This window comes from Peromyscus californicus, unplaced genomic scaffold, assembly GCF_007827085.1.
Source record: "Peromyscus californicus insignis strain IS unplaced genomic scaffold, ASM782708v3 Scaffold_20__1_contigs__length_68692818, whole genome shotgun sequence".
In the NCBI taxonomy this organism is placed as follows: Eukaryota; Metazoa; Chordata; class Mammalia; order Rodentia; family Cricetidae; genus Peromyscus; species Peromyscus californicus.
This window is the reverse complement of record NW_026294503.1, coordinates 21,344,423-21,360,223: the sequence shown is the minus strand read 5'-3', so window position 1 is coordinate 21,360,223 and position 15,801 is coordinate 21,344,423. Positions and strand designations below refer to the sequence as shown.

General features: G+C 44.3%; 1 protein-coding gene across 1 annotated transcript in view; it reads right to left on the bottom strand.

Annotated features, from left to right (window-relative positions):
* Positions 1–15,801, bottom strand: part of Deptor (DEP domain containing MTOR interacting protein) — a 152,237-nt gene that overhangs the window by 28,220 nt on the left and 108,216 nt on the right. The window contains exons 5-7 of the mRNA XM_052749203.1: positions 13,660–13,794; positions 9,505–9,575; positions 7,440–7,544 (exon numbers count right to left, since the gene is read on the bottom strand). Of these exons, the coding sequence (XP_052605163.1) occupies positions 7,440–7,544; positions 9,505–9,575; positions 13,660–13,794 (311 nt within the window). The remainder of the gene's footprint in view (positions 1–7,439; positions 7,545–9,504; positions 9,576–13,659; positions 13,795–15,801) is intronic.

The window sequence follows — 15,801 nt, the reverse complement described above, 5'->3', positions numbered from 1 at the left end:
GGATTATATTCCAGACATTACACTTAAAGACTGTTATTTTAGTAATGTCTCTTGGTTTCAATGCTGCCTATGACATGTCTCTGACTGAAACGTTACCTGGGTACCCAGTGCTATGCTTCAATTTTTTAAGAAAATATAAACAGGATTCATTCACTTACGATGCATTTTGAGGACATCTTAAACTGAAGGGAAAAGAGAGAAGCAAATATGGCCTTCAGATCCTTGGCCTGAGAAACTGGGTGGGCGGTGATGACATTCACTGAGACCAAAGGGACTGGAGGAGGATCAGGAATCCGCAAAACAAAGCATTCAATCAACTCAGTACCATTCTTCTGGCTCCAGCCAGCTGACCCTCCGCCAGACCAATGTTTTCATCACTGGCTCCCCTGGCCTGTCCTCAGGAGAACATACGCTGTAACTTTAATACTGACAAGAATCGATTTCATCTGGCACAAGAAAAGGTGGGGGCAGATTGAAGAGACTGACGCATGAGGCAAAATGAAACACTCAACAACATAGTCTTCCTCGTTCAATCCTGAAGACAATGAAATGTGCAAGTTTACTGTGTCTCAGAACCCAAGGCTTTCCGGCAGGAAGCTTCCTGCCAAATTCCTGCATCATAATTGGCCACGGAATGTGTACAGGTAACCAATAGTTGCATTAGTGACATCATATGTCGTTAAGTATTTGGAAATTATTAATATCTGGCTCATCATTAGACTTGACTTGAAACCCTGAGGGTAAGGACCTTGGCTGGCCTTAAGTACAACTGGACCCCAGGGCCTGCCTCAGGGCACTGTAGGTAGCAGGCACTCCATAACATATAAAGAATGTGTGTGCAGTTTCTGTAACTGTCCACTCCCCCTTCTTTAATTGAGCCATTTTCGTGACATGTGGCCACTACATTTGTTTTTCGGTGCTTTTATAAGAAAACCAGGATGCCTTAAAACAACAGGAACATTTGTTTCATGGCTCCAGATGCTAAAAGTATGAAACCAAACCATGTCCATGACCATCTTTCCCTCTCAACACTTAGAACCCTTCCTGAATCTGACAGCTGTTTTCTAGTCTCAGGAATATGGAGACAGTCCAGGATTGAAGAAAGCTTCACAATTACTTTATACACTGGGTATGGCTGGTCGCCTCTTAGAAACCTGCTCACACATTCATAGGGGGAGGAGGGAGGGATAACATGTCTGTCATGGTTGGGGTGGGGGGGAGGGTCTGCCTACATGACCTCACTCTCCAACCCTGAGGAAGGTTTCATGTCTATGTCTTCAGCAGATACAAGTCAAAGAGAAGTGAAACCATTTGCCTGAAGTTGCCAAGGATTCTGTTTGGCTCTAAAAACCTAATTAATGGCAAAAATCCCATTGGTGGTTGCCGCTGGTGAGGAGCTAAGAGAAGGGAGGCACTGGGAACTAGAAGTGACAGACATGTCCTGTGAGCTGAATGACAGAGCAAAGCTACCAAACTGTACAACGAAAGCGGTGGATTTTACTGTGGGAAGGTTAGGACTCGATTAAAAACTCGGTATGACATGCTTGAGCTCCCTTTCTCTAGTTCACCTGCTCTTCTGTGGTGTGAGGGGCTCAGAGCCCTTAAAAGATGAGAAACTGTGTCTTAGCGGATGTAAATTTGGCCTTGTTTTTCAGAACAGAGCATGTGTTATACACACGTTAGAGCCAATGGCTAAAGCAAGCTGTGGATCCTTGGCATCCACATTTCACAGACTAGAAAATGTCTTAGCGGATGATAATAAAATGCAGGCAATGGAACACGGTCCTAGCCTAAGGGCTCATTGCTCCCCGCCCCTCCCCAGTTCTCCAAATACTGCAGTCCACTCATGAATTTCATTCCTGTTTTCCAAGGTGCTGTGCTCCCTTCTGGGGTCTTTCTATTTTTAGGGACTGCACGCCCCTACCCCAACACACATGGAAATACATCATCTTTTTTTCACGGCCATTCCACTGATTCTGCATTTCCATGAGATTAATGATGTTACACATCTTTTCATGTACTTTATTGGCTATTCATTACTGATTTTTTGGGGGGGGACTTTTCGAGACAGGTTTTCTCTGTGTAGCTTTGGTGCTTGTCCTAGATCTCTCTCTGTAGATTAGGCTGGCCTCGAACTCACAGAGATCCGCCTGGCTCTGCCTCCTGAGTGCTGGGATTAAAGGCATACACCATCACTGCCTGGCTTCATTCCTGATTTTTATAGAGTTTATTTTTAAAGCATTTTCTTATTTTTTTGTTATTATTTGTCTTCTTGAGTTATGACTTTTTAAAATTTGTTCTTGACACAGGGTCTCACACAGTTCAGACTCGCCTTGAACTCACTAGGTAGCCAAGAATGACTTTTAACCCCTGATCTTCCTGTCTCTATTTCCCAAATACTGGGGTTATAGGTGTGCTCCACCATGCCCAGGTGAGCTATAAGAATTCTTTATGTATGCTTTAGTTATGTTTTAATTTGTATGCTCCCATTATTTACGAAACTGTATTACTTTTACCTTGCTGTAAAAAAAGAAAAGAAAATACCGCACAGACACAATGTATAAGAGGGAGGATTTATTTTTGCTCACGGATTCTAAGAGCTCAGTCAATGGTCACTTGGACCTATGAGTTTGACCCAACATCAGTGCAATGGAAATATGGGGCAAAGGTAAACAACTTACTTCCTTGATGACTCAGAAGTGGAGAAAAGGAAAGTGTATGCTCTGAAGACACAACCTCTGAATCCATGTACATAGTGCACAGACAGACATTTATCTGATTTCTATTCATTCTTGAGACCTGGGCTCAATTCTTCTTTCCTCAGGGAGGCACTCCCTCTCAATCCCCGTTAAAAAGTATGAGTACTTTCTTCTCCTTCACAGTTAACATCTCAGATATACATATATGCAATTAATTATATGTATATGTAATTATATATTCAGGCCAGGATAAACTTAAAGTCTTCTTTGCTCAGCTGTAAATCCCACTGTGACAACTAGCACATGGCACCAATCAATAGTTTTTGACTGAAAAAAAAAAGAACTATTTATTTGAGAGCTGTTCAGAGCCCAGTGTATTTTTTTCCCCGTCTGTTTTGATGGTCATTCTACGACCATCACTTACTAATTAGCTTGACTGATTGGACAGGAAATGGTCTCTCTTGGTAAGAGCGGAAAATTCCACACAACATATGGGGTTGTCATGGGAAGAGAGGAGCAATGAGTGGGATTTTGAAAATGTTTTCTCTCGGTGAAAGGAAGGCCTCTGCAATGCGGGAGGAGGTAATGCCCTTCATTCCTCACTGTGACTCAGGTAGTTGTTTCTATATAAACATACAAAGAAACAAGCCAACAGAGGAATGAGGCACCGTAAGCCAACATCCATCAATTCATCACAGCAGGAAACAAGAAAAGAAGCCAGGAGTCTAGAAAGGCCTGTGAGACTTGGCACAGAGCAGCATGAACACTCGAACACTGGTTCTCACAAGATCTAATTATTCCCACCAGAAAAAAAAGAAAAGAAAGGAAAAAAAACTTTCCAGAAAAGGCCATGGACTTCTCTTGTTCTGTATTTGTTAAGTATGGCCCAAGCTCCAATGAAGCCTGAAGGCTGGGCGCTTGCTCTAACAAGGGCTCAATAAAAGAGTTGATTAAACCAACAAAAAGGAGTGTTCCCTTGGGTGACCCTGTAAGATCTAGTCCTGGTCCAAGTGAGGGGCTGGTGCCAAGAACAAGTTATTTATTTGATCTTCTTCAAGTCAATCCAGGTGAGCATGTGACCATTCTCTCTCCCTCCCTCTCTCTCTCTCTCTGGTTTTTCAAGACAGGGTTTTTTTGTGTAGCCCAGTTGTCTTGGAACTCACTCTGTAGACCAGGCTGGCCTCGAACTCACAGAGATTCACTTGCCTCTGCCTCCTGAGTGCTGGGATTAAAGACATGCACCACTATATCCGTTTATAGCATGTGACCATTCTAACAATGTGCTTTGAATAGAATATAAATTCCCTTCTGTAGAAAAGGAATTTATGAAAGAAACATATGAAAGATCACCCATTCATTAGTACTTTACCAAGCATTTAATGACTTAATGGGATTTGTCATCTACTGTGCTCTGCCTCAAAGGTTTAGATTTCTTGAAATAATACCATGGTCCCAAACAAGGGAAGCCAGAGGAGGAATAATGAGTTCTAGGTAGCCTGGGCTACATGATGGGATTCTGGCCAGCCTGGAGTAGATAGATAGTAAGACTCTGTCTCAAAACAACCATAGCAGCAGCAACAACCACAACCACCAACACCACCAGCATAATAATTGGAATCTTGTCCTGACATTTACACGTTGGGTCCTTATCTCCTCACTTGTAAAGCTGGGAGCCTGTTTCTATGCATCTTCATAAGAGGTTGGAAAAATAAAAGAGATCGTGGCAGTAAAACATCTGAAGGCATAATGCAGATGTTCAGTACATATATTGTCTGACCCCTTTCAAAGAAATACCACTGGATCTGTCAATAAATTTGTTTCAAGTGGTTATTAAATGCCAGGGGTTGTCTTATACTGGGACTACAGTTATTTAGACTGATAGTAATCTATGGGCTAGGTATTGGAGATAAGCATATAAATACATATTTTCAGATTCTGGTTATACAGAAAATAAGATGAGTCTTATGGGTTGAATATTTGTGTACTATTCCCAAAATCTACGCTGAATTCCTACCCTTAGGGTGGGACAGTATCAGTAGGCGGGACCTATGGGAAGCAGTTAGGTCATGCAGGCGGACTCATGAATAGTATTAGTATTTTTCATGAAAAGCAACAGGAGAGCTTGCTCTTGCTAGAAGAAAAAAAAGACTGATCTGTAAACCAAGAAGCTGACCCCTACCACAAACCCTGATATTGGACTTTCAAACAAATGTTGTCATTTAAACTACCCAGCCTAAGGGATTTTTATTTTAGCCTGAGGTAACTAAAACAGCAGGGTTATACAATAAAGAGGAACTAGAGAATGAAACATAGCTAAGCAAGGCTTCCCTGAGAAACTAACATAATATCTGAGCCTTGGAAGAAAAGAGTGCGTCCAGCCTACTTACCCAGGGCAGGAACTGACCTAGTGTCTGGAAGTTACAGAGAAAGCCAGTGGGACTGTGAGTGACACAGGGCGAGGTATAAGGTTCTCATAGGTAGGGCCCAGATCAAGGAATCTCTAGCTACATCTGGCATTGAACAGGAAGCCAGAGCTACTTCATTAGATTAACTTAAGAGCCAGACACGGAGCCATCACGAATGTTGGACCAAGGATGCCTATAAAATGATCATAAATTCATTGGGGTCTAGAATCAGGGTTAGACTGGATGTGACCGCAGAAAAGTGGGATGGGACATGAAGTCAGTGTCCACGGCAAGCTCTTTAGACTGTAGTCTATAAAACAGCAAGGGAGAAAGAACTGACTTCCTCATGGGAGCAGCAGAAAAAGGGTTAAAGAGGTGGGGCTGGGATGTGGTTCAGTTGTAGAGTGTGTGCCGAGAATTCACAACGCACCTCCTGAACGGAGAATGGTGTCCAGATCCCCTGTGATCCCAGGACTGGGCAGGGGTGCTAATGGAAGTAGTAGACTCAAGGTCATCCTTGGCTACACAGCAAGTTCAAAGCCAGGCTGAAATACATCAGACCCTGTTTCAGGAAAAAAAGGAGGAGGAAGGGGGCGGGGGAAACCTTTACAAACTTGGAGTAGCTCCAAATTCAAAGATGCTGGCTAGAAAGTTCTTGAAGTATTAACCGAGGAAAGAAGCACCCATTGTCATCAGCTGGGGCCTGTCCTGTCCCCATACTGGTGGCCCACACCCTAAAGCATTCTGATCCCCATCACAAGGTGAAATACTGGAGAGAGAAATGCTAAACCCCAAAACCTTCTGAGATGACCTCTGCTCTAAGCAACTGAAGCAGTAAAACTATGCGGCTCCAGGGACAGAGCAGAAACTCTTCCTCATGTGAAGGAGTACATGCTCAGAAATAAAGGAGCATACCAAAAATAATTTATACTGGGTAGTCATTGTGGAAGTAAAATACAAAATCCTTCTTTTAGCCAAAAGTTCCTTAGACAATGAAAAACCCATCCTTAGCTGGGAAACAAGGGCTTGCTCTTCAGGACCCTTGGCAGCTCTTCCACCCAGTTCTTTTGGTTCTGTATCCATTGTAGGAAGGGACTCTAACCCTAGCTACTTTAGCCAAGGAGGCTGGCATCATTTGGAGCATAAGACCTAGTGAGATGTGTTCATCAAATGGGGAAGGGGGTAGAATCAGACGGTAATACTAGAGCAGCGGTGAGTGGTACACTGCTCTCTGCTTCTCTGAGCCATGCTTAGTTGCCCCCCATCACTTTAAAAATGTGCAAGCCAATGCCAGAGTCACAGGAATCTAGATGCGGAAGATCTCCACGTTGCCACCGCTGCCCTGGTTTACAGCACTAGGCGAGGACATGGTGGGAGAGGGCAGAAGCATTGAATGAATGTGTGTGAGGAATGATGGAACATTCCAGTCTTTTGAATCCTCTCCTCATACTAGATCAGCCAAGATCAACATCCTCTGTGAAATGTTCACAGAGGATAGAACAAAATGGTGCTAGATAAAGATGCTTAGACACAGAAAATCACATTTGGGGGTAATACTGTGGGTTACATACAGATGTAAGCAGGGAACAAGTGAGGAGGACCAGGGGAAGAGGGAATGAGAGGCGCATTCACCAAAGTCAAGGTTGTATGAAGAACTCTTATGGAAACCAACTGCTTTGTATGCTAATGAAGAACACATGTTTTTAAAAGAGGACCTTGAACACAGGTTCCCTGCATTTCTGTACCATGCTTTCCATTAGAATGCATAGATTGCTAGATGAAAATCTCAGCACCAGGCATGGGATATTTCCCTATGAGTTAATAGTCAGGGAGCCCCCCGCCCCAAGGGCCTCCAAAAGAACACAGGTTATTGACATTGCTCTTGGCTGTCCCCTATAGATAGATAGCAAGTGTGATTGCTGAAGACACAATACACTTGGTTTGCAGGACATAGAGAAATCAAGCTGGAACTAAGGAGAAAAGTTATCACTGCACTTACCCAGGGGTAGAATCTGCATGCTGTAATATCAATCTACTAAGCTTGATGTGCCTACTGGGGCAACAGTGGCCTGATTGGTATGGAGGTAAACACTGGTTTCTGACTGGATGGTTTGCCAACTTAGGAGGATTCTCCTGCCTTTGTGGCCAGAGTGCTAGAACTACAGGTGTGTGACGCTACGCCCTACAGATTTGACTCTTTCTGAGTGGAAGGAAAACACAGGGAGAAAACTAAGAAATGTGGAAATTAAGAAAAAAAAAAAATCAATCAATGAATGCTCCCTGAAGATGCCAGAGCAGAAAGAAAGAGAGTGAGCCCAGAGTCGATCAATCGTACCTTCATCCCTGCTGCAGCTGCAGGTCCACTGGGGTCCACAGCCTGGATGTGGCATGGCTTACTTCCTCGCACCACAAAGCCCCAGCCAACCGCATCGCCGACAATCTAGAGAGGAAAACCACAATTAGCAAACAGCAGACAGTCCCCGGCAATCTGCCTGTCTTCCCAAGAGAGTGAAGTCTGACCCCAGATTAACTACGTGTGTTAATCTTTTTTCTTCGTTTCATCTCTAGTGTGTCAGGGGAATGAAAATGTAGTGGAGACACATAACCTGTCTGCGTTGGGGAGGTCACTCCCCAGGAAAGCACTGGCAGCATACCTCTTTCTTGGGCTGACAGACAATTTCATATCACACCCCAGTAGACGTCTGAGAAGGCAGTAAAGACATCGCTGCACTTTCTCTCTAGATTCAATCTCTACCTCAACATGAGCTTTCCTTCATAGCCAAATGACAGACTTTGACCCAGCTACATCGAATTCTAGAAGAACAGCTTCGACTACTAATGGCGGGGAGACAGAAGAATCTTGGCCTCTTTTCAAAGACAGTTTTCAGTACTGAGAAAACCAAGTGAGAAAGAAGATAAAGTTCACAGTTTACAAACAGACTCTGGTCCAAACATTGTTTGGCACCAAAGCATAGTTTTTCCTACCGAATCAGAACCGGCAGGTAGGTTCCCTGGATGGCTCCAGGGGCATCCTTAGTACATATGCCACCTGAAACACCCTCACAGTCAAGGGTTAGTGATGCTGACTCTTAAACAAAAAGAAAACGAATGCTCTTAAAACATCCACTTCTCAACAGCTGGAGACTGGAGAAAAGCAAGGGGGCGAGTGGAAACTCAGATGGAAATTCTTAAGACTATCAGGCACTTGTGCGCTTTTAGGATTCACGACTATGAATTTAATATATCTAGTTTCACTTTCAAATGTACAGTGTGCCTTTTTGATACAGACATAACAGTCCTTCCTCCTCCTTATGTTAACTCCCCAGGGCTCAGCCTGGGAGGGGTCCTCAGCAATCTTCTGGGGTGTGAATGAACGTGTGGGAAAACATTCTCTTCTTTGAGGTTAATAACGAAAGTTGGGAAACAGAGGAAGAGAGAGGAGATGTTCTTCAGAAGTTTATTGATATGGATGCTGCAGGCTGAGAGCAGAAAGCAAGTGGGATAGGGGAGATGGAACCAATAAGATCACATGAACAGGCTTGGGGCTGTCTCTTAGTTGGTAGAGTACTTGCCTAGCATGCAAGAGGCTCTGGGTTTGAGCCCCTCCCTCCCCCCCCACTGCATGAACCCAATGTAGACTACAATCCTGGTATACTTCAGAGGTGGAGGCAGGAGGGTCAGAAATTCAAAGTCATCCTGGGCTACACATAGTTTGAGGTTATGTGGAATCCTTCAGAAAAATAACTTAGATTCCATTTGAATAAAATCAACAGGGTCTGGGGACGGCAGGAAGAAGGTTGTGGGAATACCATGAGGGAGAGTCCTCAGCTACAGGAGACTACACAGGGCTCTGCAGTCATATGGCTGTCCACCTCAACACACACTGACATTTACCCTACTGTTTGCTTTCTCCTCCTTAGAATAATCCCAACATCTTAGTGATTTTTAGAATTAACTGTACTGAAGAAGAAATTTTTTGTATTGTCATCTGTCTTTAAAGTACTTAATTACATTAGAATCAGTGCATAGTAGATATTTAAAAGGACACGTCAAAAAGATCTTAAAATTTCACTAACAAATCAAGGGAAGTCTGAATGCATTTCACTGCATTAGAATTCAGAAAGACTACTATTATAACCAAGCAAAAAATAAAATGTGCAGATGGGTGTGGCAACACACATCTTTATCCCAACACTTAGGATTCAAAGGCAGGAGGATCCCTGTGAGTTCAAGGCCAGCCTGGTCTACATAGTGAGTTCCAGACCATCCAGGGCTACATAATGAGACCATGTCTCAAAAAAAAAAAAAAAAAAAAAATGGAGGGGGAATTGAAGAAAAGTATTCAGTTTGGTCCCTAAGCCACACACTGACAGATGGGTGTGCACAGGAGCAGGGCTTACCGTGAATGTCTTCCTTGCATACGGAGCTCCAGGAGTCAAGAGTTCCTCAGAAGTAACAGGTCTCTTCAGCACTGAGAGACAGACATAGTGTCAGAGAATGCACAACTCTTGAGTCCTTCTCCTAGTCATTTCTTGAATGCCTCCTCTCGACTGCTAACCAGTAAGAGCGGCAACGACCTCCACCTCACGTTTATCCTCTAGCTGAGCAGACAGGAAATACCAGCAAAGAGCTGAAACCTGCCTTTTGAACCACGGGGATACAGGGAGGTTGAGAAAGTGAAGGAAAAGAAACCAAAATACCTTGGAAGGAGACAAAGAGAGGAATGGAGTTTTCCTATAAAAGAAAAGGCTATGCTTCCAATTCTTCCAGCTCTTTCTTCTAAGTCCGTTTATGTATCTAGAGATGTCAAAATGCCAGCAGTCCATTGGTCATACTGCAGATACTGGCTCCATCCGACTCCCTGTCCCCAACATACTGCACACATCCCACTTACAAAGCTTCATTCTTTCTTCTAATAAATAACCTGGAAACATAAGAATGCTGCATCGAGCTCTGAGGAGCCAGACCAGGGGACTCCCCTGAGTACTCTCCACGAGCTGGGCGACTTCCCTGCACCCTGTCAAATCCATCGTTTATTTAATCTCTACCTGAACTAACGATCTAAAGCAGCGGTTCTCAGCTTGTGGGTCTCGTCCCCTCTGAGTATGGAACGACCTTCAGAGAGGCGGCCTAAGACCAGCTGCATATCAGATATTTACATTACAATTCCTAACAGTAGCAAAATACAGTTATGAAGTCGCAATGAAAATAACTTTATGGTGGGGGTTACCACAACATGAGGAACTGTATTAAAGGGTTGCAGCATTAGCAGGGTTGAGAACTACTGTTCAAAGGAGTCTGGTTCATCACTGTACTAATCTCATTTTTTTAAAAACCTGCTTTTATTCATTCATTCATTCATTCATTCATTCAGTCATTTATAGACAGGGTCTGGCTTACATGCTGAGCCTCAGGTTCACTGTTTGTTTGTTTGTTTGTTTATTTATTTATTGATTGATTGATTTATATATAGACAGGGTCTGGCTTACATGCTGGGCCTCAGGTTCACTGTTTGTTTGTTTGTTTGTTTGTTTGTTTGTTTATTTATTTATTTATTTATTTATTTATTTATTTATTTATTTATTTATAGACAGGGTCCTGCTTACATGCTGGGCCTCAGGTTCACTGTTTGTTTGTTTATTTATTTATTTATTTATTTATTTATTTATTTATAGACAGGGTCCTGCTTACATGCTGGGCCTCAGGTTCACTGTTTGTTTGTTTATTTATTTATTTATTTATTTATTTATTTATTTATTTATTTATTTATTTATTTATTTATTTATTTATAGACAGGGTCCTGCTTACATGCTGGGCCTCAGGTTCACTGTTTGTTTGTTTGTTTGTTTGTTTATTTATTTATTTATTTATAGACAGGGTCTGGCTTACATGCTGAGCCTCAGGTTCACTGTTTGTTTGTTTGTTTGTTTGTTTGTTTATTTATTTATAGACAGGGTCCTGCTTACATGCTGAGCCTCAGGTTCACTGTTTGTTTGTTTGTTTGTTTGTTTATTTATAGACAGGGTCTTGCTTACATGCTGGGCCTCAGGTTCACTGTTTGTTTGTTTGTCTATTTATTTATTTATTTATGGACAGGGTCTTGCTTACATGCTGGGCCTCAGGTTCACTGAAATCCTGCCTGAGCCTCTAGCGCTGGGATTGAAGCTGTATATCCCCATGCCTGCTTCACTAGAAAGTGAAATTAGATATAATAAACTCATAGTAGAAAATCCTAAAACCAGAGAAGTGCCTGATGCTCTTAAGGCTTCAAGATAGAATAGAAAAATCCTAAAATCACAGAAGTAAGAGCCCGGCAGTCTTAAAGCTCGAAGTTATATATTATACTTGGTATTAAAGCTGTTAAAATTTTCTTTCTTTTTTGTCATTAGTTTTATATGTGAGAAAACTGTTTCAGAAAAGTTAATGTGCGCATGTCCAAGATGCTGTACGAAAGCATGGGTAGTACAATTAGGATCCAATTCAGGCATGGGTGCCAGGGCCCATGTTCTCAGCGACTGTCACGCTGTCCTCCTGTTCTATGCTGTCTCAGAAATTCTGAAAGAGAACAGTTTGGAGGGCTGTCCGTCTATTCTCAGCTCACTGATGTTGTCTACCAAGGCAACTGAGACAGCTGCATGAAAGCCCCCGAGTGATGAACATTGCCATCCATCCTCCAGTAATGAATTTCCCTGTCTTTTCTTTGATCGTTTGGAATGGGAGAGGGGGCTGTCCGAGCCTTCCAGGGGAGCTAGTGGCTATAGGGCACAGGGACCATCCAAACATGGGTACATGCACAGCAGAGATTTAAGTGCCACAAAATATGAAAGGAGCCAGGGCCAGGGTCCAATCTGGAGAAGCGCCCACCTCCAGTTCTCTTTGCTGGTGGCATTCACTCAGAGGTCAGACACTGGCCCCCAACAAGTGTGCAGCCGCAAGGGCCAGGCCTGCATGATCCCCCTGGCAGCTGGGCCCACTTACCGGGTGAGCCCCAGGCTTAAGAAGCACTCTCCTAGAGAAGAGCTAAGAATTGCTTCTTGTGAAGGGGACAGGTGGTTGGGATTATTACTTCTGCTTTTCAGAAAGCTTTGAACACGAATCAATGTTTGCTAAGGATGAGGGACCAGGTCAAATATCAAGATGAGAAATGAATGTCTCAGGAGACAGAGAGGAGGTAGGAAAAGCAGTGAGTGTATGAGGGTTGAGATCTTATTGCTTAGCAGATGAGCTCCTCTCCAGGCCTGTGACTCCTCAGGGGGTGATGAAAATTAATGACATTTTTGGCAGCAGGGCCGGCCGTTTATTTTAATGTTCTTTTTCTTTTTCTTGGGTTGAGAAACAGAATCTTTGAGACCCAGGGAATTATCCTGCAGATTTCCCTCTTACTCACCACCATGACACAGATTACGGCAACAGCTATGGCTTTGTTCTTTTGGGAGAGCGGCGAGGTCAGATACTTATATCTACTACTAAATAGATATTATTCTGATATATAGAGATGGCTAAAATGTTTATTTATCAGAGAGTGTGTGTGTGCCTGTGAAAGAGAGACAGAGACAGACAGAGATAGACACACAGAGAGGCTACGAGGTCAGAAAATTTTGTGGCATCGGCTCTTTCCTTGAATGTTTACATAGGTTCTGAGGGTTCTGGGGATTGAACTCAGGTTGTCAGGGTTGTATGGCAAACACTTTTATGTTCTAAGCCATCTCGCCCTTATGATGGTTCAAAGTCCTCATGGAGGCTGATGAATAGGTTTTGGAACTGCAAGACACCGATGAATTCCAAGGGGCGGGCTTCTGTATACCCACCCTTCTTCCTTTGAGTGTTAGGCACTGAGTACAAGACAGTAATCCCAGCATCCAGCAGGGAGACTGTAGCAAGTTCAGGGCCAGCCTGGGCTACATAATGAATTCCAGACATGACAGGACTACATAGCAAGACCCTATCTCTGCAAACAAACAAACAAACAAAGAGAAAGGAAGGGAGGGAGGGAGGGAGGGAAGGAGGGAGGGAGGAAAGAAGGAAGGAAGGAAAAACACAGGTTCGTATAGATTCTTGCTTGCCATGGTCTGGGAAAGCAGTTCTTTCTCTGCTGCATTTGCGAGTGGCTGAGGCCCTTTTGAGAGCCAAGGAACTCCTCTCAGCTGCTGATACCAGTTCCTGGGAGTGCTGGTGTTGGACAGTCCCCAGCTGACTTTGAGAGCCATCTCTCTGAAGGCAGCATCTTGAGCAAAGTCATGCCTTCCTTTCGGGGGCACCAACGTTGAGTAACTGGTCAACAAGAAAGTGTCTGGCCTGGCTCTCTCCGAGCCACTCTGTGTACTTTATAGGGCATCCTGATGCAGGACTGCATTATGGGTCAACAGTAGCCTCCCATGAGGCTGCATCTCAGCCCACGTGCTATTCTTTCCCAGCCATTCAACCGGTGTTGGTGTTGATTCGAGGATGCTTTTGTGAGGTGCCTGCTCCTCTGATCTCTGTTTCCCATGGAACTCAGCACACACAGGGGCCCAAGCCTCCACAAACAGGAGCATGGTCACCCCTTTTTCACTCACCGGATTTGGGGTTGCAGAGCACAGGGGGGCTGCTGCTGAGCGTGGGGCTGCTGCTGAAGTAGCCGCTGCTGCCGCAGCTGCTCATGCTGCTCCTCCGCACGGCAGACACGATCTTGATCTCTTTGCTGGGGCTGACTGCAGAGGGGAAGCAAACACAGTCACTGAGCAGGGGACCTCGGGACCCGGAACTCCTGGGCATTCAGCTACCAAGCAAGAATTGGGATGTCCAGGTCTGCCCACATAGTCACAGATAGCATAAATCAGGCCATTCCCTTTGGTGGGCTGGACTGTAAAATGAAATAATAGTATTCCATGGGATGGGTGTGAGGAAAAGATCATTTAATGGATGTGAACATCCTCCTCTCTCCCCCTCTCTTTCTTTTCAAAACAGGGCTCATTGTGGGGCCTAGGCTAGTCTTAACCACCAGAGTCCTGGAATTCTAGGGCACACCACTGTGCCTAGTTTACAAGTTATTTCATCTTAGGGTATTCGAGTGTGTATGTACATATTCATGGGTATGTTTTATGTACATATGTATTCTTGCATGTAGAGGTCAGAGGTCAATATCCAGAGTCTTCCCCTTGCTCTCCATCTTACGGTTTGAGACGTGGGTTGCTCTCACTGAACCTGGAGCTTGATGATGAGGCTAGATTGACTGGTCAGGTCCAGTTACCCTGTTTCTGCCTCCCTAGCACTGGGATTATAGATACACGACGATACACCTTTTTATCTTTTTTTTTTCTTAATCTTAATGGACCTTTTATGAGTGCTGCCAATCTAAACACAGGTCATCACAGTTGAGTGTTCAGCAGTTTACCAACTGGGTAAATCTGGGCCATCTCCCCAGCTCCTATAGGACAGGAATTCAAGAACTACCAAACCCAAGCTTTCCCTCCCTGGGTACACATCCAATGCCTCTGACATGTGTGATACATACTACACAGGGGTAGTAAATGGCTCCTGATTTAATGACAGCCAGAAATCATTTGGAAGCACGGCAGACAACGCTTAAAATGGCACATACTAAGGCTTTCAGGCTGTTACGTGAGACAGAGTCTTCAGCTTTCAGCTTCGGTTCTGCAGGCTGACTCCGAAGGCCCGGAAGTGAGGGAAAGTATGGAGGCTGCGCTGGCCGCTCGCTCCCTGGCCCGGGGGAAGAAAGCAAACAAGCAAACAACTAATGCTAGCTTCCCAGGAATGTGTGTCTCTAGTCTTCTCTTATCAGCTCTGCTGCACCTCTTCAAGAAGCAGGCAAGCCTCTGTGCAAAGGAAGGAGGAATCGCGACTCGGCACCTGCCGATGTCTACGGAGACTCCGTCTCCAAAGGAGCTTGGAGCACAGGCTTGGGCTGCTGACCTTCAACTGGCTTTGATTTTTCTGCTGAGCAGCTCTTGCTTCATTTTCAGTTTGAGCCTGGCCGTGCCTGAGGACTGTGGGATCCAAGGGACTCAGAAGAGGGCAGGATAAAGTAGAGCTGCGGAAAACATCTACCGCTTGGAAAACATTCTAGTGCTCTGGGCTGTTTCCTTCATCTGTGAAATGAGGGTGGGGACAATCACTTCCTTAGGGTTAGAGGAAGAATTGAGTGAGAAAATTCACACAGCCAAGCCTGAGGCACAGAAAATGTCTCCATTCACAGGGGTACGTCTCCCCATCGTCACTTCCTGTTCATAAGTGAGACATGACAAATCCAGTTTGTGCTGAGCTAAGCTTATTTTCCTTTTCCTTCCTTCTCTCCTTCCCACTTCCTTCTTTACTTCCTTCCTCTCCTTTCCCATTCGCTCTTTTCCTCTCTTTCTTTTAAGGCAGAATCTCAAGAAGTTATGTATCCAAGCCTGACCTTGAGTTTCTACTTCCATTCCCAATAACTGGGATTCCAAACTAGTGTCCCATGCCCATCCAGGGCTTCTGAACCTTAAGTCACCAAGTTCCTTGAATCAATGCCAAGTTTTCAGAAGAGTTGGCATTCTTCTTAAACATCTCATACTTCTGAGGGTGGTGTGTGTGTGTGTGTGTGTGTGTGTGTGTGTGTGAGAGAGAGAGAGAGAGAGAGAGAGAGAGAGAGAGAGAGAGGGAGAGGGAGAGGGAGAGGGAGAGAGGGAGAGAGAGCACATGCATGTGAGCTTGAAAGTGCGTGTTTA